Consider the following 25,522-nt stretch of genomic DNA (forward strand, 5'->3'; position numbering starts at 1 on the left):
CACCCACCCGTCTCTTAAACACCTCCAGGGATGGTGACTCAACCGCCTCCCTGGGCAGCCTGTTCCAGTGCCTGACAATCCTGTCCAGCCCAACACATTCTATGATTCTTCTACTCTTAATACTTGTTTCTACTCATCCATTCCCTCCTTGTACGTCTACATAGGTTCAGTTCAAAGTGTTAAGTGTTCAGTTCTTTCTTAATTACTATTTTAATTTGAGACACTTGATTTTGATTTGATTCGCTTAAGCACTTTGTTGTATTACTAATATGTGGTTATTAAATGTTCTTCAATCACTAAAGAAAACTGATTATGCTTTTTAATTACATATTATCTACATTTTTGAAGAATTCTGTCCTTTATGAAGGACTTCACACATATAAGGGAATGACTCCTCACAGTAAGATTCCTAGACTTGTCTGAAAAGAGTTATACCATTTTTAGAATCACAGAATCGTTAAGGTTGGAAGAAACCTCTAAGATCATCAAGTGAAATCACCAATACAATACCACCATGACCCCTAAACTGTGTCTCAAAGTGCCACATCTACGTGTTTTTTGAATACCTCCAGAATGGTGACTCCATTACTTCCCTGGGCAGCCTGTTCCAGTGTCTCACCACTTTTTCAGTAAAGAATTTTTTTCTTAATATCCTATCTAAATATCCCCTGGTGCAACTTGAGGCCATTTCCTCTTGTTCTATCACTTGTTACTTGGGAGAAGAGACCTCACAACCACCTCCTTTCAGGTAGCTGTAGAGAGTGAGAAGGTCTCCCCTCAGCCTCTGCAGACTAAACAATCCCACCTCACTCAGCCACTCCTCATAATCAGATTCGTTGCCCTTCTCTGGGCATGTTCTAGCACCTCAACGTCCTTCTTGTAGTGAGAGGCCCAAAATTGAACACAGGATTTGAGGTGCAGCCTCATCAGTGCTGAGTACAGGCAGACAATCACCTCCCTACTCCTGCTGACACCATTTCTGATCGAGGCCAGGACGCTGTTGGCCTTCTTGGTCAACTGGGTACACTGCTGGCTCACGTTCAGTCACTGTTGACCAACAGCCCCTGATCCTTTTCTGCTGGGCAGCTTTCCAGCCACCCACCCCCAAGCCTGTAGCATTGCCAGGTGTTATTGTGACCCTCGGGAGCACTCCATCCCTTCAACATTGATAAATCATCTGGAATATTCACTGATTCATTCATTGCTCATTCACTGGAACACCTGTGATACTACCAGCTACGAGTACAGTAGACTCATAAAACCGGAGATCATAGAATAGTTTGGGCTGGAAGGGACCTCTAAAGATCATCTAGTCCAACCTCCCCGACAGGGGCAGGGACATCTTTAACTAGGCTCAGAGTCTCATCCAATCCGACCTTGAATGTTTCCAGGGATATGGCTTCTACCACCTCCCTAGGCGTCCTGCTTCAGTGTCTTACCACCCTCATTGTAAAAAAATCCTTCCTTATATCCAGTCTAAATCTACTCTTTTAGTTTAAAAACATTACCCTTTGCCCTACTGCAACAGGCCCTACTAAAAAGACTGTCCTCATCTTTCTTTAAGCACTGGAAGGCCAAAATAAGGTCTCCCCCGAGCCTTCTCCAGGCCAAATAACTCCAACTCTCTCAGCCTTTCTTCACAGGAGCAATGTTCCAGTCATCTGACCATTTTTGTAGTCCTCCTCTGCATCCATTCCAGCAGGTCCCTGTGCTTCCTATGCTAAGGACTTCAGAAGTGGACATGGTAGTACAGGTGGAGCCTCACGAGAGCAGAGTAGAGGGGCATGACGAAGTGACTAGATCAGTGAAAAAGAGAAGAGCAATGTATGCCATCTATCTGTCCTCAGAGGGTAGCGGTCAACAACTTGATGTCCAGATGGAGATGAGTGACAGCCAGTGTCCTTCCGGGGTCCATATTCAGACCAGTGCTGTTCATCAGTAGCACAGACAATGGGATTTAGTGACGCTGCAGCAAGCTTGACAACAACACCAAGCTGACGGATGCAGCCGACACACCTGAGGAAAAGGATACCATCCAGACGGACCTGGACAGGCTGGAGAGGTGGGCCTGTGCAAACGTCTTGAGGTGCAAAAAGGCCAAGTGCAAGGTCCTGCAGCTGAGTCAGAGCAATCTCCAACATCAATAGAGGCTGGAAGGTGACAGGACTGAGAGTAGCCCTACAGAGAAAGGCTTGTGAATGTTAGTGGGTGAAAACCTAGCTGGTCATGACCTGGTAATGTGCACTCACAGTGCTGAAGGCCAAACAGATCCTGGGGTGCATCGAGTCTGTGATAAAGGGCTGCCTTTGCACAACAACCACTAGAAGTGAATTCTCAGATATACTTTAAAATAGCAATGTACAAAATCTGAAAGTACCAGTTAAATAAAGTACTGTGAGGACACCTTACAAGAAAATAAGTGTCTCAGATTACAGTAGGGATTTCAGTTGAATATAATGAAGTGCATTAACTGAAAGACATCACTAACAACCCCACTCACGTTATTTTTCTACTTCTTTTTAACCCATATTTCCATTACAGTACTATCTGGGCAGTTTTAAGACAGTAGTCTTTAAAAAAAGGACATTAAAGTCTAACTGTTCTTAGAGGTATTTCTAGAGATGGGTTTGAAACAAAATTCTGTAATAAGACTCTAAGGTGGCAGCAAAATGCTTTTTTCATGAAGACACGAAAAATAAGTAGTATTAGTAGAAGAGGTGGAAAACCTGGAAAACTACATGGAGTAGTATATAAATTCTCATACAAGAAACCTCATTAGCAGTGTCTAGAACACAGTTGGCCAGATTACTTTGAGTGACCAAGGAGCTCTACATAAAAGAAGTTCAGACTAACTCCACTGTTTGAAAACATAGTTTAAAAATACTTTTACTTCATCAGTAAGGTATGATTCCCTTTGATTCAAAAACATGTATAATAAAGAGCTTTGTTTGTTTACGTACTAAGACTGTTACTTTTAAAGCAGAAACAGATATAGTTACAGTAAGTCCTTACATTAACTTCTGTGAAAGTTGGATGGAATTTTAATATATCCTTGATATGATATCTTGATACCTTGATATCTGCTGCAGCAACCACTGTCTATGCAATACTGTAGCTATAAAATTATGAAAGCAACTGGAAAAAAATATCCTCAATTATGCAAAAAGACAGGGAAAGAAAGTATTTCTCACACTGAATTTTAAAAGAGCATTTCCTTTATACCCTGCTCTCAAAGACAGCAATCCACCATATATACGAAAGATGCCTAGCACTATACAGTGCATGAACAGTAAGTCCAGTGTCTTCCCTGGAAGTGCTAAGAATTTTTCCATACATTAAGAACAGGGTGATAAACGTTCATGGAATCACTGGTCCTGCTGTATACATTATAGATTTACTTCAGTACCACACAGACACACAGAGTACCTTTGGATAGGACCATATACATCCAGAATTTCAGGACAGACTTAGCAAGTCCTGAATATCTACATAATGTAGGATCAAAAAAAATCTACCAGAGAGGTTTGGCAATTTTTACTACTCACAGACACTGAAATCTTCCATTCAGAGGGATAGATGTCATATCTATCTGGGTTTCACCAAGGAATGCAATATTTTAACATCCATATACCCAGCACACTCTGACAGGGCTACAAGGCTGCCCACCAGGAGACTTCACTTACAGTTAGTCAAAGCACAGGTACTTGAGGAAAGAGAGGGGGAAAATCCGTAACAAAAAATTATTTACATAAGCATAATTCTTCAATCAACTCATGTTTGTTTTTTTCATATTGCGTCAAATCCACATACCAAAACACTTTCAAATTGCTCCTCAAGTTGCTTGTTAAATACTGCACACTTAGATTTACCTTGAATTATTTCGAAATGTTTTTGTCCAACTGATTCTTCTTTCCTTCAGATTTGTATCTTGCGGTCAACTGAGTTTTAGGTCCAAGGAAGGTCAGGGCTTTTCCTCCAGTGAGGACATCTATACAGTCTTTCTCATGTGGATTCTCTGGCACATAGTAAGTAAACAGCACATGCTGCAAGTTTCCCTTTAGGCAGAGAACTTTTATGGTCTCGGTCCTCCACACAACCATTTAATTTCATAAAAATTACAGAAGCTTAATTATCTTTAAAAACCTCTACCTTGCTCAAATGAGGTTAACATCATTCCATTGATGGAAGAATTTTTGAGTAAAGGCAAGGGTAGAGACAGAAACACCCATCACAGAAAGTCATATTGAAAACATTTTTTTTTAATACTATACAGAGGAGAGTATACATTGCAAACTCTTAGTATAACACATCTTTTGCATTCTCATCGTTCTAATATTTCATCTTTTTCTTAGAATTCAAATTTGTGCAGCTATGGTTTATACAAAAACTACGTCTATGATGTTAAATGGCAAATATGTTTCTACTCCTTCAAAATGTGGGGAAAAAAACAGGAAACACAAAATAAGTGTCTAACTGACGGCAAATAAAAATGTTTTTAAAATTAGAAACTCATGAGAGTTTCTGCTATTTACATTTGTATTTAAATGGCTGCAGTTGTAATATTTATTTTTGAAAGCTAAGTAATTCTAGCTAATACTTGACCACAGGATCAAAATTTTCATTTCATACTCTCTTCTGTTGCTCTTTAACTGCATTTCTACATCTTAATCATTAGACTAGTTACACATACATTCATTAGATACACATTAAAACACATGAAGCACAAGGATCCTACAAAGGAGATATTTAAATATATTCCATGCCTCCTATGTGGGATTTAGGATTTCACACAGGTAGCTTTTTCCTGTTCTTGTGTTCATTCTTGCAAACTCACATAACTACTCAAGACAATTAAGCTTGCTTTAGCTTCTAAATCTTGACCAAAACTCTCAAAATCAGAAACAGCTTACATTTAGACTAGCAAGTTCTATTTAATGCCTGTGTGGCCTGATTTTCCAAAGCACCATGTACTCAGAAGCTTTCACTAAAGATAGCTAAAGGACTCACCACCGCTACGTATCGGGTCAGTTGAGAATCCTACACTTAGCTTCTAGAGATTGCCAACAATCATATGGCCCAGATGCCAAAAATGGGATGATCTTCAGTCATGTTCATCCCAAAAGTGTGGCTTTAACCGTGCACTGCATAAAGGAGGGAACAAAATTTCACAAACTGAAGAACTAACAAAGCTGGAAGATGGAATTCACTTTGCTTAAGCTTGACAGTTAATTCAGATTCATTAATTCAGATTGAGGGCTTAAGTTTCAACTTAGTTGGTGAAGAAATAACAGGCTTTGATAATCTCCAAAAGCAGACCATTTCTGCCTAACTGCTGCCTAAACTCAAGCAGGTAAGATCTTTATTTAGAGACAGTTAAAAGCACATACTGGTCTCCACTGACTACACAGGAACTTAGGTACTTATTTTAGGAAGACTACTCCACAAAGCACAAGTGCTGGTACTCTGAGGTACTTAGGTCTATGTCTGCATCAGCAATTAATACAGCACTACAGAAATAGATCAAGGGCACCAATACTTAGTACAGAGACCCCAAAACCTAAATCGTACGTATGCAGCTCCAAGATTTTATGGTAGCTTAGTCTGTTCTCCAAACTGAAAGATGTAGTTCAAAGCTGCACATAAAAATCAGTCAGTGGTCTGGACCCTTACACCTTCACTACAAGATGGTGCCCACGCAGTACATATCTTGAACAGATCTCCCAGTTTAGTTTCCTTCAAAAGTTAACTTAGTTCACATACACCAAATCCATCATCTCATGGATATGTGGAAACAGTTGTGGCCTTTGCTCCAAAACTGCCACACTATTGCTCTGAAACACAGTATTAACATAGATGCAGGCTCCAACAAATCTCAGGACCTCACTACGGTTTCCATCCCTGGATGGAAATCAGTCATTGGAGTTATTACCAGTGTGCTTCTCCATCACACCAACTGGAACTGCAAAGCTTGTTAGGAACTTAGCATCTTTAGAATATGAAAAACCCCTGCCAGATCTGACTAATCCTGCAACTTCAAAAGTACATTGTGCTGGAGTGACAGACAGACAGTACGACCTCTTAAGATCAATTCCAAAGGAAAACAGTTACTCACAACCACATTGGTTTTCCCATATTACTGCCTAGAGGAGTTACGCTTTCATCGTAGTGCCCTTGATATTAAATCCCTTAAAAAGAATTCAGCATAAACAGCAATTTACACAAAGGTTCACATTTATTTTGATATCTTGCAACACAATAGCAGACTGCTTGAAATAGAAAGGTGTGTGTCATCAGGTTATTAAAAGAAGGAATTGTAAAAAGTGTCCAGGATGTAAACATTTAAAACTGTGTAGGAGCAACACACAATGCAATTTTAAAGAAATTTTCATAAGCACATTCACTACTACACATCTGTACATCATTGATACCTTCTTCCTTTTTTTTTTTCTGCAGTACTGCCATCCAACCAATTACACCTTATTTCTTCAAATTTCTCTCATTAACTATAAGACCCAAAGGGTTTTGCTTAATTGAGCCTTTTCCTTTCTGTGAAATGCTGACTTTTTTCCTCCCACAAGTAACATATCCATTGTAGACGAACATGAGTGATGTTCTAACTGCTATACACTGCTCCTTCTTCATAAGAGTTCTCCAGTCCACTAACTGGCAGTTAGTCACTGCACCTGTAGCACAGGTATACAAACACAGAGTGACGAATTCAATAAACTGTCATAGTTACATTGATGGAGAGAACACCAAAACGTTCAAGAAAAAGTTGAGAAAGATAAAAGGTACAGAGTACCCAGAAAGTTTCCATATGCCAAAATGAATGTTTCCAATGTAGTCTCAATTCACCCCCTTGCTGCTCACACTTCTTCAAAGCAAGACAAGATTTACATAAACGTATATGATTACATGACATTTAATTAATACGGGCAGAAGGCTAGGAAATCGTATAAAATTTTCAGGAAAACCATTAGTAAGTTCATTTACCTGCTCACTGCTGTGGTAGTGTAGAGATTAATTCACATTCTGGGAGAACATAAGTGTCAAATGGCAAGACTGCCTTGTTATGAACACATGACCAAAAACTCTTGCCATATGAACATGGTTATTTCAGATGTTCAAGGAGGATGAAGAGCTGGACATTTTTAACTGGTTTGCGCTCAGAAATCACACAGCAACTCCTTTATCTCCTAGTCTGGCAATAAGAACTAAGTGTCCCACGTCTGTCCTCACTCAGCGTTCCTCCAAATAGAACTCTGTAGCTTTTCTTATGAAAGCTGTCAATACTAACCCTGCTAGCAGGCTGAGGCCCATTTTTCCTCCACATATTCCTCACAAGGACCTGAGATGGTCCTTGCTCTGCAGTAAAGTGACAAAACTGGCAACCCCGGTATCGCCTTAACTGGCAAGCAATATAAGGAAATGAGGAGGCATGTTCCAAGGGAGGAGGCATGTTCCAAAATAAAGCTGTCTCCTTTTGCTAGTGGGAGTGAAAAGCACCAGCTCCAGCTCTTCCCCATCCTTTAGTTCACAGAACCATTCTTCCCTCTCAGAGTGACACCTTCCAGTAAGTAACTCTCTCACAGTCCTGAAAATTAACCATCCCAGATGTAACAAAGAAAATAACTATGGAGATTCTAAGAAAAGAAGGAAATTTAAGGCTGGGATGTTAGCTAACATAAGTCAGGAAATTTAAAATGGGAATTGAAATTTCACTCTAAGACAGACATTTTGGCACAGATATTGCATGATTTTCCTTTGAGTATTGTCAGTCAAGATCCTCACTCCTGGGACTACACCTTCACAGTACATTCCAAATATATACAACATGTGGAGATGCTCTGAAATTTGATGGTATTTGCATTTGAACTGACATCTTCTTGTAATATGTTTGACACTGAGCACTTTTGTAACAAAGAACTGTGCTGATTTCAACCTATCTTTTCCAAAGAATAACAGGCAACTACACATGAATCAATAAGTGAACAGTCTGCTACAGCAACGAATGCCTCTGAAAACAGCAAGTTTGCAGGCACCAGATGGAAGAAGAACATTATTGCAATTCCTGCATCCCATTGTGTAACAGCCAACAGAGACGTTAACACTTTCTGGTGATTTCTAAGCTTTTTAATGTACTTTCCTTTGAAGGTGTTTTTTTGTGCCCTGTCAGTCGGCAAGCTAGGTTCAGCTGCCTGGGAAATAAATTTTATTGGCAAGCTATCAGATAGAGGAAAACACAAAATAGAGATGGAAATCAATACTAATGATTGTATCGCAAAAATCACTACATGGACACAAAGCTTACATTATAAAGTATGACCTATTACCTACAGCACAAGTCTTTTGCCTCTCACACGCCACAGCTTTCTCTCTTCTTTACTAGAGCTGCCTGCCTTTCTGTGTCCTCATTTACCACCTATCCCACAGAAATGTCCATCTCATGATCCCAAGGAGTGTTTACACTTTATTACCTTCTTTTCCAGAAAGCAAACTTAAATCTTATTCAGCGTATGACATTACGCCTTTTCCAGATTCAAGAGCAAACTGGTAAAAGACATGTCAGTCAATTCAAATTACTTATTTTCATTAGTACCACCAGAGATCATCATGAGAAAGCTACCCACTGAATGAAATACTCCTGATTACAGACACTCATTTATGCTAGGCAGTGTATTTTCCTGCCCCCAAATATATATATGAACATTTAAACAATGATCCCTTTGCTTAGAATGTGCTTTCAGTATCTTCTACGCAGTAGAAGTGAGAGCGCATTATTTAAATTGTCAACAGGCATGTCCAAGAGATGTCTGAACTAGTCTCCGGTAAACCTGGGCAGAAAGATCACACAATACTAACAAGCTCAATTCAAGTGAAAAATACCTACTATGTATTAAAGATAAATTTTCTTGTTCATTCAGGAAAACATCTGTGTCTCACTTAAATTCACACCACCAATTCCATTTCTGCTGTAAACTAGAGAAGTAATTTTGAAATTGGGGCATTCATAACCACATTAGTACCAAGTTTTAGCACTCTGCTTTTGTAGTATCATGTTGAGTACCAGTACAGTATGAAAAGAATCTTATTTTCATAGCTACATTTTTAAAGGATATACACTAAAACTTGACTCCTAAAAGGTAAGAAAGTAGTGTTTCTTTACTGCATGTTTGCCAGTGTGAGGAAAGGCAAGTTATTATTATTGAAAACAAAATATTTTGTGACTCTAGGACATATTTTCCTGCAGCAGCAGTTCCTAAATCTCGACCAACTTCAATGCTATTTAGTCCTATCTACGAAGGACTAGAGGACAAAATTACACATGGTTAAAGTGGTCTTTTCCCAGAGCAGGTAATAATAACTTTTCTTTGTAACAAAGGGGAGAAAATGACTATTTCATATATCTTCAGCGTGACCCGTGCGATTAGTTCTGAGACAATACCATTGAGCAGCTGCTAGGTAGGAAACAAAACTCAGCTATATCTCACAGGTAAAAGAACAGTAACAGTGCATTTTTCTACAATGCAACAACATGTGCAAGTTTGGCCATTTTGTCTGGCTCCCAAGAAGCCACTGCTCACTCTAACATCCTAAATCTGCAGTATTCACTCCAAGCCAACATAACCTATGTGTTGCAGGCAAATCAACCAAACACACTGAAAAATGAACCATATAACACTGCTACAAAATACAGACAGTGGGCCAAAATAAAAGTATTGGTCCAATACAGATGAGCAATGTCCCTAAAGAATTAGGGCATAATACTGTACCAGTACAATTTAATTTAAAGGAAACAAAGGAAGGCACGTATACAAGACCGGCAACAAGAAGTATTTTGAGGTTCACCATAAAAGGCAAAAATGCTAACAGCTGACTAGATTGTGATTTTGTTTCCTTTGTGGTAAAAGACTACGGACAAATACTACAATGTCATGCTTTTGTCTGTGACATGAAGTCATAAATATTTGAAAAATTCAGTATGGACAAAAAAGACAGTGCTCTGCCCAGAGTTAGGACAGCGCATCATCAGACAGCCCCTGGAGCAGCCAAATGCTGAAATTATTATAAGGGTGTTCCCATCTTCCTTGGGACTCCCTCATCACTCTGGGAGAGAGCAAACTAAGCTACACCTGGCACAGCATACACTGCCCAACGTGCTGGTGCCACAAAGCCAGCCACATGCTGGCAGCAAGGATCGTTCTTCTTCACTCCATCCATCCCTATTTGTGACCATCACAGACTTACGACTTACACATAGGCATAAAACAGAAGCGCATTTTAAAATGTAGGCTTCTAAAATGCTACTCATGATTTGGGCAGCTGTCTTACAACTCCATATCCCACACTGGTGAAACTGAAGTATAACTCCCTATCAATTAATTTCAAAAGTATTTCTATTGCTCCAAAATGCCTTCCCTTTACCTTCTAAAGGCCAGATTATTCCAAACACATGTGAAAAACCGGTTTTAGGAATGCAAGAATTTCAACACTCACCTTCTTCCTATTTTAACATCACTGTCAGTTTCAACATACATGCTTGGAGCATAATCCCTTTGCATTTTGCCTAACTCAGTGATTAATCAATTCTGAACAACTGCCACCAACATGTATCATGCATTCTACTGAATCCTTAACTGTATAGCCTTAATGCACACTGTTTAGAGAGAAAGTAAACTATGAGAGTAAAATTCAGAGTAACACAGGCAGGTCTTTTGAGCATTCTAGTGATCTTTTAACCACATGCCTGTCCCATTTATCAGTTGTACTGGGTAAAAGCACAGTAGCATAGGACCTTTAAACTCCTGAATGGTTAGTTTTGCAGGTTTAACTGAAGAAGTGTTTGCTACCTACTTGCTCGTACGTGATGAAGAATCATTGCATCCTACTGATACGCTCCCCCTAAGCCACTCAATCCCATTATCCCCAAGTACAGCACTGCTTAGGAAATGCCACAGCAGTACTATGTTACATCACATGTTAGTTTTGATGTAATAAATAATACAACAGGATGCCATGATGCAGCCATATGTGCCACCATAAGCATAGCTGATATGACCATTGCTTCAGCATCTCTTCCACTCATGGTAGCCTGTTTTGAACATTTTTGAGGGAAATAAAAAAGGGGTGAGGGGAAATACCATAGCAACAAAACACTGTATTGTCAACATATTTTTTTAAATACTAACACAACAAACAAGAAATGTCTATTTCCATAACACTTTTTCTTATTCATACTACTACAGTATTTTTTGTCTTGAAACCAAAAAAATATTTTAATTTCTCACAAGCTCTTCCACTGATAAAACTGTCAAAGTTGGAACCTCTGGATGTTTTGCCCAGGCATGTTAAGCATGAGGTTATCAAAATATTTCACGCAAAAGTCACTAAGCCTTGTCAAAACAGATATTAACCCAGCAAACAGGCAGGTAACTATCTGCATAGTCTATGTATCTTTGACACTCCTGCTGTATATGCAATTACACACAGTTTTAAGGTAATTTAGTCAGCATAACATACAGGGCAAAGACAAATGCTGTTGAAACCCACTCTGTCACCATCTTTAAAAAATGTTTTTTACAGTCTCATAATAATTACTTAATTTACTAAAAAGGCACATATAAAAAACCTGAATATTTATGAAATTAAATCACACTTTAAAATTATTTAATTATATTTTAACTTCCAGAACTAGAAATGCAGGCTTCAATCTGGGCCTTTTTTTCTAGATTCACTGATACGATATATATAAAATTCTCAAAACCATTTTCTAGATGTCATGAAAAAAGGCACTAACTGGAAACAAAGTAACGGCACTTTGTACTATCTATAATACAGGATCACTAGGACAAAAGAGGGATCTTATAAATAATTTTGTCTGAGGTATTACTATACTTTCTAAGTTCAGATTTTGGGAAAAAACATCTTCACTTGCTGCAGTTTCTGTGCAGGAAATAGAGGTTTGTCTACCGCAGAAAGATGATGTTCTCCCTGTAATACATTATGCCATTGATCATGATAACTCTAAGTAACTGTCACATTCAGTTACCAAATCTGAACTAGAACATCTTTTTCTGAGTTTGATGTAGAATTTGTTTGTTAATACTAAGTGACAACTCTGAATACTAAGATAGCAGCTAAAATGTTGAAATCACCCTACACTAACATCTAAACTAAAAACACATCTCTTTTTGGAGGTCACACTATGTGCTTCTTCAGTTCTTCCAAAAGCTTCTGAATTAGTTTATATATTTGCTTTGATAAATTCCTAATATTTGTGAAAACTTATTAAGCATATCCTACTCAGTAAAACAGAACAGCAATCAAAGAATGCCTAAGAGAGAGAATTAAGATCAGAGTCCCACCACCCACAATGATAGTCAAGCCAACAGCATGTCATCAAAGCTGTTGAAAACTACATATAACTACTGTTAACAAGATTTGTCAGGATACCAGAGTGACACACAGAAAATCATCTACAAAGGTCTGTGCGTGGGAGACAAAAACTTCCCATGTCTCCAGAAATTTGCAGGAGCAGAAGCATTTAGCCTCTTCTGCGAAGACTGAGACATCCCATCAATGAAGGAGTCCAGAAGCAAGACATATCTGGGATTCAAACTACTTCTGTCACCACAGCACTCTGCCTTTATTGAGGTTACTCCAGCTCAAGGAAGGGGTGTAATGTCTACACTAAAGTTCTTCCAGCTTTGATAGTTCTCAACAATGTCATTCTTTTGCCAAGCCTTTTCATGTACAACACAGTTAATAAAATCTAAACCAGAATATTTTCTTGTGGTTTAATAAAGGCTAATTCCATGTTCAGATTAATGCATTTTTAAGCAAAATCACGAGCCTCTTCACTGCATTTTGCAACACACTTTAAATCTCCTTAGAATAAGTGGTTTCATAACTTATCTTTTACAAGTTTCCACCAAAAATTTTGGTTGCCTTTCTGCAACACAGCATTTCAAAAGGTTGCTAGTACATATTCTAGACAATGAAGCATTAAGGAGTTTGGAAGACGAGGCCAAACAGTGGCCTGGCTTAAACAGAATTATGGGGCATGACTATGTAATGTAGCCCAGCTAAGGCTGACTAGAAACACTTTGGGCAGCATCACCAAAAGACATGCTCACTCCCAGGAGACCTAATGGAATAGAACTAACAAAGTGTGATTAAAAGGATCTGAGTAGATCCAAGACAAAACTCAAATCAGAATACTTCCTTCCTATCAAAGCTACCAAAACTTCCTACATCTGTTTTTCAAGGGATGACTACAGATGCGATATGATTTACCTCCCCTTCCCAGAGCAACAGGGAAACTATCAAAAAGATGTAGGATAAATCCACCCACCTGTTTTTGGGCAACCATACCCATCTTAAGTTCAGATCATTCATTACAAACTGATGTTTTAGGTGAGTATGTAATACTTGATTTTCTCCCTCTTTACTAAGTTCATTATTTTCTGCAGTGAGTGGTGGATTGGATTAAACGTATTTACATTTTTCTCCTTAAGTACTGTTTGCTGGGTTTTCACTTCACATGTTTTAACCATCCAACAAATACTGTGGTTATGCAAATGTTTACACTGAGTTCATCTTATTTACTTTTGCACAAAAAACCCCGAGTTGTTCTTAATTCTAAAAATACTAGACTTGTTTGAAGAAAGAAAATGATTAATAATTACTAAGAACTGTAATTCTGTAGTTGTTATAAACCAAACAGCAAATCACAAGGCATTATAAAGCGCAAGAAAGATGTCAGACTCGTTCCCACATCCTCCATCAGGCAGACCTTCACTAATGAATATCTGCCAGCAAAGATGGAGGCCATGTAAAAGTAAATATATAACTTAATCAACATGTTTGTGAAGCTCAGTGCTCATTTTCCAAAGGCAACCTCAGCTATTAACAGACCTTCAACATTCCCAGTCTACCCACTCCTTCACAAAGTAGCAATGGCTCTAGCGTCAGAAATGGTTCCATGCTGACTCACTTCTGCTGCAATACCCAGAGGAGCTGAGACAAACCACACACAGAGAACTGTTACTCCAAGTTATTGCTTCCCTTGAGCTATTTGAATAACAAACGAAAAGAATGCATAAAGTGAATCCAGATTTTCCTGTTTTACTCTTTTAGAATATAAGCTCTCAGAGGCAAGAGTACTATCTTCATTTTGAATTTTGAACAGGATTTTTCACCTTATCAACAATTCACGTAATAAGGTATGTAATTGTTCTGTGCCTTCTTAAAAGGTACCTATATAGCACTTACAAAAGCTGCAGCTGAATGATGGTAAATACTAAAGCGGAGAATGAAAGGCATCATTTCAGTGCAGGTGGCTACCTGGGCTCATAATAAAGGGAAATATGACTTTGTGGCATTTGAATAGTTTCAATCTCAGGGAGGAAAAACCATTCCATTCCATTCACTGTGATTTACTTAGATGGAAAAAAAAGAAGGATGATTGAAAAGCAAAAAAAAAACAACTCATAAATATAGAAGGAGAAGATTCCAGTTTCAGCGGAAGCAGAAGCTACTTTGTCACATAGTCAAGATATCAGTGCCACAGCACCCCTCACCACCAAACCCAGGTTAACTTCATCACATTTATTACCTCTTGTAGCCAGTCATCATTGCATTTAGTCTCAGTAAAGAGCCTGTATGAACAATTTACATAATCTCTATAAATTTAGGTAATATAAGATTGTCAGTATAGAAATATTTGCCACATATAAATTAAGTTAAACAAAAGAAGACACAATTTCACGTTCATTGATACAGACCCTGACAGATCTCTTGGCAGGAGAGATTTGATTTGGATCAAAAAAGAATATACACTGAAGTTTTTTGTTGAATTAGCCAGAACACAGTATGGTGGTTACACAAGATTTATGCTGTCTGTGGGAAAGTATAGATGACACTCATCTGGCATAAAGCCAGGACAGCACAGAAAGACAACAACTGATTCAATAAAAATTTAACCAGAACAAAACTGTAACTTAAAAACTTTAAAATGGCACCGTGTGTTTGTATCCATTCCTTGCTTTGCATCTCACACTATTTTTCATTCTATCAGAAGACACTCCAAAAGATTTATGAACTCTTTAGCTCATACCCTAGGAATTGAATCCGATCTCACTGGTTAGAAGGGTGACCTCCACAAACTTGGTCAAGATTTCGTTTATGGTTAGTCATAATGTCATTAGTAGTTTCTGTTTACCAATATGGACATTAAAACAAACACCGCAATTAAACTAAATCCACAGAAATCAGAGAATGACATTCGAGAGGAACATTCTCAATCCTTTTCTATTAAGATAGCAAATGGGAAGATAGGGTCTGCGGAAAACAGGATCCCCAGACATCTGGTTAAAGACATGGCTTGACAACTCAGCTGCTGTCAAGTATAAAGAGCAAAACTTTCTTGAATTGCTTTAAGCAGGTATTAGCATTTAAGCATACCTGTTTCCAGACAACCTTGCTTTACAGCATCAGTGCATTTATGTGGAAAAAGATCCTTTTTTATATTTACCTTAATCTAAACTTGTGTAAGGGTCATTTCAATATAAAGAGTAAAATCCAACTCATGACACTTATACTGTACACACTTAAAGCTGTGGGCATTCTCACAGCTCCCAATATCCTTACACAGTCCTCAGATGAGTTCATTAGGCAATTCCTCTGCTTTCTAGCTGAGGAATTAGCAAGAGTGTGCCTGGAAACCAAAGGTTCACTGGCACATGAGAGGACAAGGACACAGTCAGAATTTTGCAGGCTTGCCAGAGAGCTGAAGAACCCATCAATTAACTATTATGTGTGAGGCAGAAGCCTTCAAGTTCCAGTAAATGCAAAACCTGCTTCATACTAGGTAACATGCCAACTTGCTGCAGTACAGTGCAGAGTTCCCAAACCTGTTCTTTGCTTCTGCTGTGTTCCTGCTCATCCTAAGGAGCAGGCTGCCTCCTATTACAGCAACTTACTGCTCATCAGCTGATCCTTAGTATCTCACAACACCTGCAATAGAGGAACCCCCTCTGCAAGCAAGAAGTTTGAGCAAGAGCTGGTATATAGCAACTGACACCACCACCCAAAAAAATGTGTAGTAGTTTGTCACACTAGCTAGCATCTGCAGATCCATTACATGTACGGACTGTGACTGCCTGTTCTGACCCCCAGTCACAGAGGTCACAGCGTCCCACTGCACAAGCACGTCAGTCTCAGTGTAAAGATTTCAATGAAAGCTTAGGCAGGCCAGCATCGTTGCTCCAACAGTTTACCCTTAAATCCCTTTTTTTTTCCCAAGCTTCTACTTCACAAAACACAGTCCTCAACTAAGTATAAGCTTTACTGTCAAAGTGAAATCTTGGCCTGAGTGAAGACACCAGCAAAAAATCCTACTGCATTTAATGAGCTCATTTCTGTATTTTGTTGTATGACATTCACATGACAAAATACAGGCATCTACATCCAGGTTAACCATCCAGTTTCCCTTAATCATCAGTGAAGAAAAACAGGCACTTCTAAATTCATCTTCTCCTAGAGAAGACATCTCACATAGGTTGACTGATATACACCGAAAACAGTTTTTTACTTCCTCAGGCTGAAACAAAGATTCAAGTGACAAGCTCTATATTGCAGATATCTAAAATAAGCAGAAAGAAACCCACACAAAATTTTATTCTTGGTTTTCAGATGAAAACAGAATTTGTATAAACGGAACCAAGCATATCACATAATACAGACTGCTCTGTAGAAAAGACCAGAATACATAGTTATTCAACACTGCTTCTCCAGAAAGGCTCCAAATATTTACATACCAGACAATGAGATGAAAACATAAAAGTTGACTGACTGTATGACCAATGAGCTGAAATAAACTTTTAAAATAATTTGATCAGGTTCCCTGGAGATGCCAAAAGATTAGCATGTTTTTGATACTGTGATAATTGATAATTGATTTTCTATACGAATAAAGTTACTTCAGCTATTCTGTATATTTTCTGTACTGTAGCATTGCACTTTAGTATCTCCTAACAGATTAAAAATTAACACAGTAATAATTTTAATTCTCTGTAGTTTCAACTTCCTAACTGTACTCTTTTCTACAACAGGATATACTCACCGATTTATACAACATCACCTCTTCCTTGCTTCAATTACTTAAACAAGAGTTATATATGGTAACCTTCCTGCATTTCCATCCAGCTTCAAAAATCTTTCCTCTAACTGTTCCAATTTTCACCTTGCCTACCAAAACTAACATTCCATTTGTAATCTCTGAACAGAATTACCAGGAATGGGAGAGGAAAATCTTGTGCCCTCTTACAGAACCTTGTCATACATCACAGAATACTTTTTTCCTTGTCTTTTTGTCAACATTGCTTGTTCCTAACAATGGAACTTATTTTCCTTATTTTTCCTTTCTTACCATTCCTAGTTACTTATCTTACATAAAACTATGCATCATACCTCCTACTATGCCCTCAAGGAGAAGATCAGACTACTAACGGATAGAAATATCTCAGTAAGACACAAATAGTAGAGATACAATATAGAAAAATCTAGACCATAACACTAATTCTGAAACCGAAAATTGTGAAATACACAACTACTGGACAATGGCCAGTTTTTCCAAAATAAATCAAAATTCTTAACTACAGCTCCTGTAGACCTCAAATGTTTAAAAACAAAATTTAAAAATTTTCTAATCAAAAAAAATGTTAAATATTGGATGTATATAGCCAACGGAAACTATTCCAGATTCTATCAAGACTACAACTTTTGCTGAACTCTATTCAGCAAAGTGTATTTCAAGAATTTATTCAAATAGGTTGCAGTAACTCCAACTCCACTATGTGATTTATGGATCTAACACGTATTTCTACAAGAACAAAATATATTTAAATCACAGACTGTTAGAACAGTGCAACAGGACTCTCACATTCAACATCTGTGAAAAAGAACATGCATCTTACACATGCACTGCTGTGCTTGAGCAAACTTATCCCCTCTACAGCCACCATTTCCATCTTTTCTTTTAATGCTAAATATATAGTTTTACTTTATATAGCCATAGGAAATTTCATTTTCCAACTTACTGGTTTGCTTTTTCCATTTACTAGATTAAATAACTTTAACAGCCTAGTTACCCTGCAGTTCAATGGAGGATATATTTTCAACATAATCTGTACTATGCAGCAAACATTTTGGAGAGGAAACTCGTTTTTTTTCTTGTGCATATCCTCATGTCTTATAACCTAAATAATTTTCCACGACTTTTCTCTTGCTTCACCTTTCAGCTTTACTGCTACTACACTACATGAACAAGGGCTCCTTCTCAAAAAGGACCAGCCAATGTTCAAGGTCGCTTCCAACCTAGAGATTTCTACGATTCAAAACACAGAAATCTGTCACAACATTTCAAGAGGCAATTATTAATTAGTATCTTGACAAACCATAGAGTTTGGCCTGGAATTATACTTCAATATTTTAAAGACTGTTTATTATTATTATATGTCAGCATACTAAAGCCTCTGTTTCAGTATCACAGGCTCTAAAGTCTTTCCTCTGTTGTGAAACTTTATAGTTGATACTTCTTTCCAAAATTCACACAATATTCTTTTAAAACACACTGTAATGAAGACTCAATTCATTATTAAAAAAAAGTCACAATGGCCAAAAGCAATTCTGAATATAAACAGTAATCTGTTCTTTAAAGTAAGGACTAAAGTATACGACATTGTTGCAGTGATAATTAACTACCTCTGAAGCATTGATACTGGCATTCATTTTAAGAAATACTAGAACTTAAAGGAGAACTTAAAGTGCTTCAGCTATCCTTCAGATGACAAATACTATGCTTATAATAGGTACTTATCAAACACATGCAAGGCAATGATTCTAAAGACTGTATGGATTCCAATTTGCATCAAAGCTGGTATGTCAGCAATGAGGTTGTAGTATTTTGTCTTTTTCTTTTTTTTTTTAGTGGACTGAACAAGTTTTCTTACTGGTAGCAGAACTATGTCTTGTGTCCAGCTTACGTGTGTCATATGAACCCTAGCTGATCCTGATGGCAATCTGAAGGACCAAACTGCTGCTTTAATCCAGTCCTGTACTAGCAGTGACAATTCAAACAGAACATAAAGATCAGACTTCTACCTGCCAGTACAAGTCATTTTCATGCAGCCAGCCATCTGCTTTCACAAAAGTTTTAAGAATCAAATACTTTTTGAGATCTATTCCTCCTAAAAATACAACTGAAAACCATGACCAAGCTCAAATATCAGCAGAAACTACTACATCTGAAACTAAGCACGATTGTTTTAAGTGTCGTTTCCTTCAGAAACCAGGCCAAAAGAAATTTCAGACCCTGTATCAGAGCCTCTCTGGAAAGAAAAAAAAAAAGAAATGAGCATGATGATGAAAAAAGACAAAGAACTGCCGCAGAAATAGGTATCTGGAAAATACACAATGTTTATCTACTCAACAGTTTATTGTATAACACATTGTTTTCAGACAATTATAATCCAAGACTTCTTTTCGTATTTAACAAGGGAGTGAATTTCTACTATTTATATCCTGATTAGTCAATATTCTGGAGATCTAATGCAGAATCAAACAAGCAAATAATTATTCAGATCAGTTCATGCCGAGTTTTGTTTTCTGGAACAAATAAGTTTATTCTCCTTCAGGAACACCAGATCTATTTAACTTCTAACCACCAGCTTCAAAATATTGCTCAGTATTTTAAGTTACTTCAACAACAGAAAAGTATACACCAAGTATAAAACTCTTATACACAACTTATTCAGAAAACATCACTTCAAATTAATACTAACCTCAAACTTTTATTAATTTTTAATTAGTATTTAAGAAAAATAAATCTTAAGGCTTAATACTTTTTCACATACAGACCAAAAAGTGTTTCCTTAATGATAGCAAATCAATCAGAATATTATCCTTCCATGAGGAAAATACATACATGAAAGGAGCTGCAGCCTTTCCATTTCCTTCCAATTTTTATCACCAATAGAGCCGTACACTTGAATGAGAACAATTGTTAGAAGAAAAATTGAAAGACACCAGTAACGTAAGACCTGAAAACTTTTTGGGATGACTTAATTTAATAGTATATAGCATCTTAAAAAATCTTCTTCATGATTTGTTTTATAAACACAGAAGCCTAAAATCTGTACTTACTTCAACATGCACAAACAATGTTTGTTCAATATTATCGTTGTTTTTCTCCTTGAGATCTGGTGGAATGTTTCTATTTCTTACTTGGAAGTGTGTTTTACTAAGATAACCATCACCAAGGTCCTGTGTTCAGAAACAAGAAAAAAAATTCTGTAAGCAAAATGCTAAATGCCATCACTGTCCTAGAAAATAAACAGCATGTTATTTAAGAATAAGCTTCAAGTTTTTCTACAGGCACTGATAACTGCATTGCTTTTGAGCATCTTCTCACAGGTATTTCTGGCTGGTAAAGGAAGTCATAGACATGAACAGTAAAAATAAAATTTAACATAGCTATTAACTGAATAAGGCAGTTGCTACGTGTGGATCAGGACGAGTGCCAAAGAACTGGGAAGGAGTACACTAAGATCATGGAGAGACGAGCAGCTGCAACGATTTTGACCTATCTGTTTCAAGCAATGCATTTTCATCAGCATAAACTTTCCAATTTTTGGTAAATTGGTTTATTTTTGTTCTGTTCCCTCAACTCCCCCTGCAAAAAAAAAAAACACAACAAACAAAAAAAAACTTAAGAACTTATGTGTGCAAAGTCACAATTTGTTTCCTTGATCACCTCTGAAGGTCAAATGTAAGAGAAAACAGACAAAGCTGTAACTTCTCTCAGTTGCTTTTTCATCATTCTGCTTCCCAGGCCACAAGTCTAGCGTTATAAAAGGCCCTTGAGAAATTTCAGAGTGGCAGGAAAGGGTTTTAGGAGCTTTCCACCCTTGCTGACCTGACTATCTGCACACTTACATAAATGCTTGAGGTTTTTTTAATTAGAAGTAAGAGGATAGAGTAAGCTTAATAATAGATCACTGGCAAGATTTACACTCTGAAAGGGATAAAGAGTGTGCAGAACACAAAGAACAGCAGTTGGATATCAAGAACTTATTTCATGAAGGAAACAAATAAAATGTAATGTAACAGCTAATAAAACCCCAATTTATTTTAGACAAACACAGAAAGCATATGTGCAACATCTGATGAAAAGGATTCTATTCAGAAACAATCTCTCTACAAAATTCATTAATGTAGCATTAAATTGCCTGACAAAGCTGCAAATTTAACTATAATTTAACTCTTTGGTTAATCTGCCATTGCTGGCATGTATTCTGATCTTTAAATCAACGGTTTTATTCTGACACACTAGTTCTCTCTTTTCAAGGACACCGTAGAATATATGTACCTCCAAAATCTGCCACTGGCCGTTTGTTTACTTTGTTCTTAAGTTTCACACAGAAAAAACGATAATGCTCTCTACACGATTTTTTGTCCATGAATTTTTAAGCATGAATCATATTATGTGCAATTATCTTGCTCGGAACTTCTACTGCGTACCTTATTTTCTCACTAGACCTCATTAAGAGTTTGAATCCACCAAAACTTGCCAGATGTCCTGGCTGCAGAGGCAAATGCATCTTGTGCACTGAAGAAGCATGCGGAAGACAACAGTGACAGAAAAAATAAGGCTAAGTCGGTGATACAAAAGCTATTTTTCTCACTCACAGCACTCTTTCTAGTCTCTCCTTGTGGGGCTTTGTGTAAGTGTCAGCAGGAGTAAAGCTACCTGCATTGGTATTTATCCCCGCAAGAGCAGCAAAGAAAGTACTACAGCCACCCACAGAGGTAAAATGCCCCAAGGCACAATGAGCTTTGCCAGAGAAGGGCTGAACACAGCGCTCACCTCCCTGAACCAGTTCTTCCTCTCAGAAGGGGAGCCAAGCTCCACGGCCTTTGCATTCTGTGGTATTTGAGTGCCATGAAAAAATATCTATGGATAGCTGGAAACATGGAGTTAGCAGTCTCTGTATTTGATAGCCGTATGTTAGAGGCTAGAGTAGAGGCAGCAGGGAAGAGAAGCATCCATCCTGTTTAACTCTCCATAGTGCTATCTATTTTGTACACATATATTTTGTACACTTATAAATAAATGCTTTAGGAAGGAATTTGATCCCATTACTGTGACAAGGGACTCTCTTTCTACTCCAGCTGTCTTGTGAGTATCGTAAGCAAAACTGATCTGATACAGCCTTTGATATGATTAGGTAGATTAACCTAACTAAATATGAAACAAACATAAAGGAGAAATTAAACACAGGCACAGCCTTCACAGGCAAGATTTAACTATCCACCCCTAATATCAGCACTGAAGTATAGCTCTGACAGGTCCTACAGAATTGCTCTTGGCTTTTTTACAGCTTTTTTCTGGGGAAAACAAAAACAAAACAAACAAACAAAAATATTACAAAAATAACATAGTTTAGAACATTTCACTTACAGCTATTAACACAGCATTCTGCTTAGGCCATGTGATCTTACGCCACAAGAGCCAGCACCACAAAAACAATGAGTATTTCATCATCTAAATGTAATCTCTTCAGAAAATACAGGAACACAAGAACGCAGTTGCACAAAGCCTGATTTACTTGTGTGGTCTTACTGCTATCAATGGGTCTATTCACGTGAGTATGGAATGAGGAGTGGGATCCAAGTGCATTACATCAGCAAAATTAAAGAGTACCCACAAAACATGTATTAGTAAAAAAAGCAAAATAACAATGAGACATCTTGTTAATGAAAAGCCTCCTTTACAGACTACGTACTATAAATGGATGGTCTCAACGGCCAGGTTTTTATCACACAGGGAAATCACAGTCACTAACTTGGCCCACGAAAAGAAAACACAAACTCTTACAATTTTTTTATACGTGAGAACAAAACTCTATCTCACTCTGTTATTTCCAGCAAAGCTTCTTATTTCACATAAAGTTCAAACTTTGACCCATTTATTAAGTTCCCAACAGAAGCTCAGAACATCTTTCTTTGTTGAATAAATCCTCACAAATATAGCCTTGGAATGAAATCTGAAGTTTCAAATAGTTGCCTGTAAGAAAGAGCGCATTGTAACACTTGGATAATATTTGCACTCTTTTAAAAACTTCTAAGCAGAAAGCATCTAAGGCCAAGATACTAGTTCTCACTAAAATTTTGTTTTCTCTGTGATGAAAGGGTTACAAATGCTGGTACACAATCACTTATGTAGAAATGAGAACATACATTTATACCGTGACTTCTTGCATTTGAAAATAGTACAAGGACGATTTTTTGCCCCAAAATTCATGAAAGAATGGGAAATCACTAAAGCCCTTAAAGTGAACGAAAACAAACAAACAAAAAGCTAGAGCAATAAATTTTCTACATGTTCCAAATGATCCATTACTGCTGTTACTGAAATCTGGTGAGAGAAGCAAGAGAACATACGAAAACCTACATTGTCCACCCATTAAAAAAAGTGTGGCAGAAAGAACTCCTAAAATATTGTAATTTTATTATTAGTTGGAAAATAACAGAAGCATTCCAAGCAGAAAAAGCAAGTACTCAAAATATTTCTGTTGTTGTTCTAGAACACAAACTATGCAGCAATATGCCATATCTATCACAAAGTTTTCATTTCAGCAGTGGTTAAGTACAACACTAGCATGCAGTGACTTTCATAGGTATTTTTAAATCAAAATACAAGAATTTCTGTGAAAGTTTCAGAGAATCTTAGGAAAAGATAGCATGTATTGATACATCTTTATATACTAGCTAATTTGTGTAACTATACACATAATAGCTGAAGACATTATACAGAATTAAGGAAACAAATATATATATAGTAAATATAGTTATTTTTTAAGGAAAACTGATTTTGTCAGGGTAACTTAAAAAGACATGATTGGTTGATAAACATATAAGTGTAACAATATATACTCAGACTTCTGTAAAATAACTGTAGATTCCACAAGCAGAAATTAAAAATTAAAATAATCCCACACTAATCCAATACACACTAAAGGATGAAAAAATGATTAATTCAGACTTCTCAATTGTAACTTAAAAAATGAGGAATCATCATAAAACAAGTGATTCTAATGGGGTCCTGTGGGACTAGTCTTGGCCCCGCGCTATTTAAAATTTTGATTAATGACCTAGAAACAATATGTAATTATTATTGGTGAGGTTTGAAAGTTATGAGGAAGCAGCAAATAATGAGGATGGATCATTAATATAGACAGATTCTTCTGCTTGCTGTATGCAACTAAAATATTATTTTAATACAAAATATTAAGTCGTGCATCTAGAACAAAGACCGTATGCTATTTCAGCCTAAGAGGTTAAAGTGATCCTTGGATATATAACCACAAGCACTTGCCCTGAGTAAGAAGATTTGAAATTCACAGTGATACTACATTCATTGTATAGTTCTACCCCCAGTTAAAAAAAGGATTTTTATCTACAAGACTGATTAAAACACTGGAAAACATGACAAATAATTGAGGAGTTCAACATGTTTTGCTTTTACACTGACACGGATCAGGGATGAAGTGACCTGAATCTAAAGTACCAAAACACAAGACAGTTTTCTGATAAAAGGGTCCTCAGCTTAGTAGACAAGGTATGGCTACCAATGGCTGGAAGATGAAACTGAGCAGTTAAGATTAAAGTAACAGCTCGCTTTCTTTTTTTTTTTTTTAAATTCAATAGCCAACCATTCAAAAGGCTTGTTGAGAGTTGTCACTGTTTCCCCCTCACTGGGAATTCTGAAAATGAAGACTGCATAATGTCTTAAAAAATATTTTCAGATCAAAACAGAAATCATCCCAGGCAACCCTACCCCTTTACTGCACAAGTTGCACTAGGCCACCTCAGCATTTGTTTCTGGATTCACGAACCCTATTCAATACATGTACTGGCCTAAATCCTCATTTAAACCACCTACACACTGTTTTCTTCTTGGACCAGCTGTGCACAATGACATTTATTTCATGTGTTGTAAACTCCCCTTAGAAGTTGTTCCAGCCTGTAGAGATTGTCAACAGCTCAGAAAGACCAGTAGGAGTATCTAAAAATTAACACTATGATTATTTTACCTTGCTAGTTCTCCACTCCCAATCATCTCCTATCTGCCGTGAATGTTTAATAAATTCTTCACAGTATTGCTTGAATCTTTTTTCTTCCAAAAAGAAGTCCTCTTCACCTGCCATGCTACAGGACGTCTGCAGAGCAAACTTAACGTTAGTACTGACAGATTAAATGAACACTAAAAACTTCCACTGATTCCTACCAACTGAATAGTAAAATAACAAAGCATTCTGGGAAAAAAATATTTAAGTAGGAAAAAAAGGCATGATTCTTCAAGTACATTAGAGAATCAAAGATACACAGAATGGCTGAGGTTGCAAGGGACCTCTGGAGGTTGTATAGTCCAATCCCCTCACTCACAGTAGCAACAACT

The 25,522-nt window shown here is 37.3% G+C and overlaps 1 protein-coding gene across 1 annotated transcript in view; it reads right to left on the bottom strand.

The window, feature by feature from the left end:
* ATG10 (autophagy related 10) overlaps positions 1 to 25,271 on the bottom strand; it is a gene marked incomplete at its 3' end in the record, with an annotated part of 54,414 nt that extends 29,143 nt beyond the window's left edge. The window contains exons 1-2 of the mRNA XM_009878413.1: positions 25,158 to 25,271; positions 20,206 to 20,325 (exon numbers count right to left, since the gene is read on the bottom strand). Of these exons, the coding sequence (XP_009876715.1) occupies positions 20,206 to 20,325; positions 25,158 to 25,271 (234 nt within the window). The remainder of the gene's footprint in view (positions 1 to 20,205; positions 20,326 to 25,157) is intronic.
* Positions 25,272 to 25,522: the final 251 nt, after the last annotated feature.

Source organism: Apaloderma vittatum, unplaced genomic scaffold (assembly GCF_000703405.1).
Source record: "Apaloderma vittatum isolate BGI_N311 unplaced genomic scaffold, ASM70340v1 scaffold7791, whole genome shotgun sequence".
NCBI lineage: Eukaryota > Metazoa > Chordata > Aves > Trogoniformes > Trogonidae > Apaloderma > Apaloderma vittatum.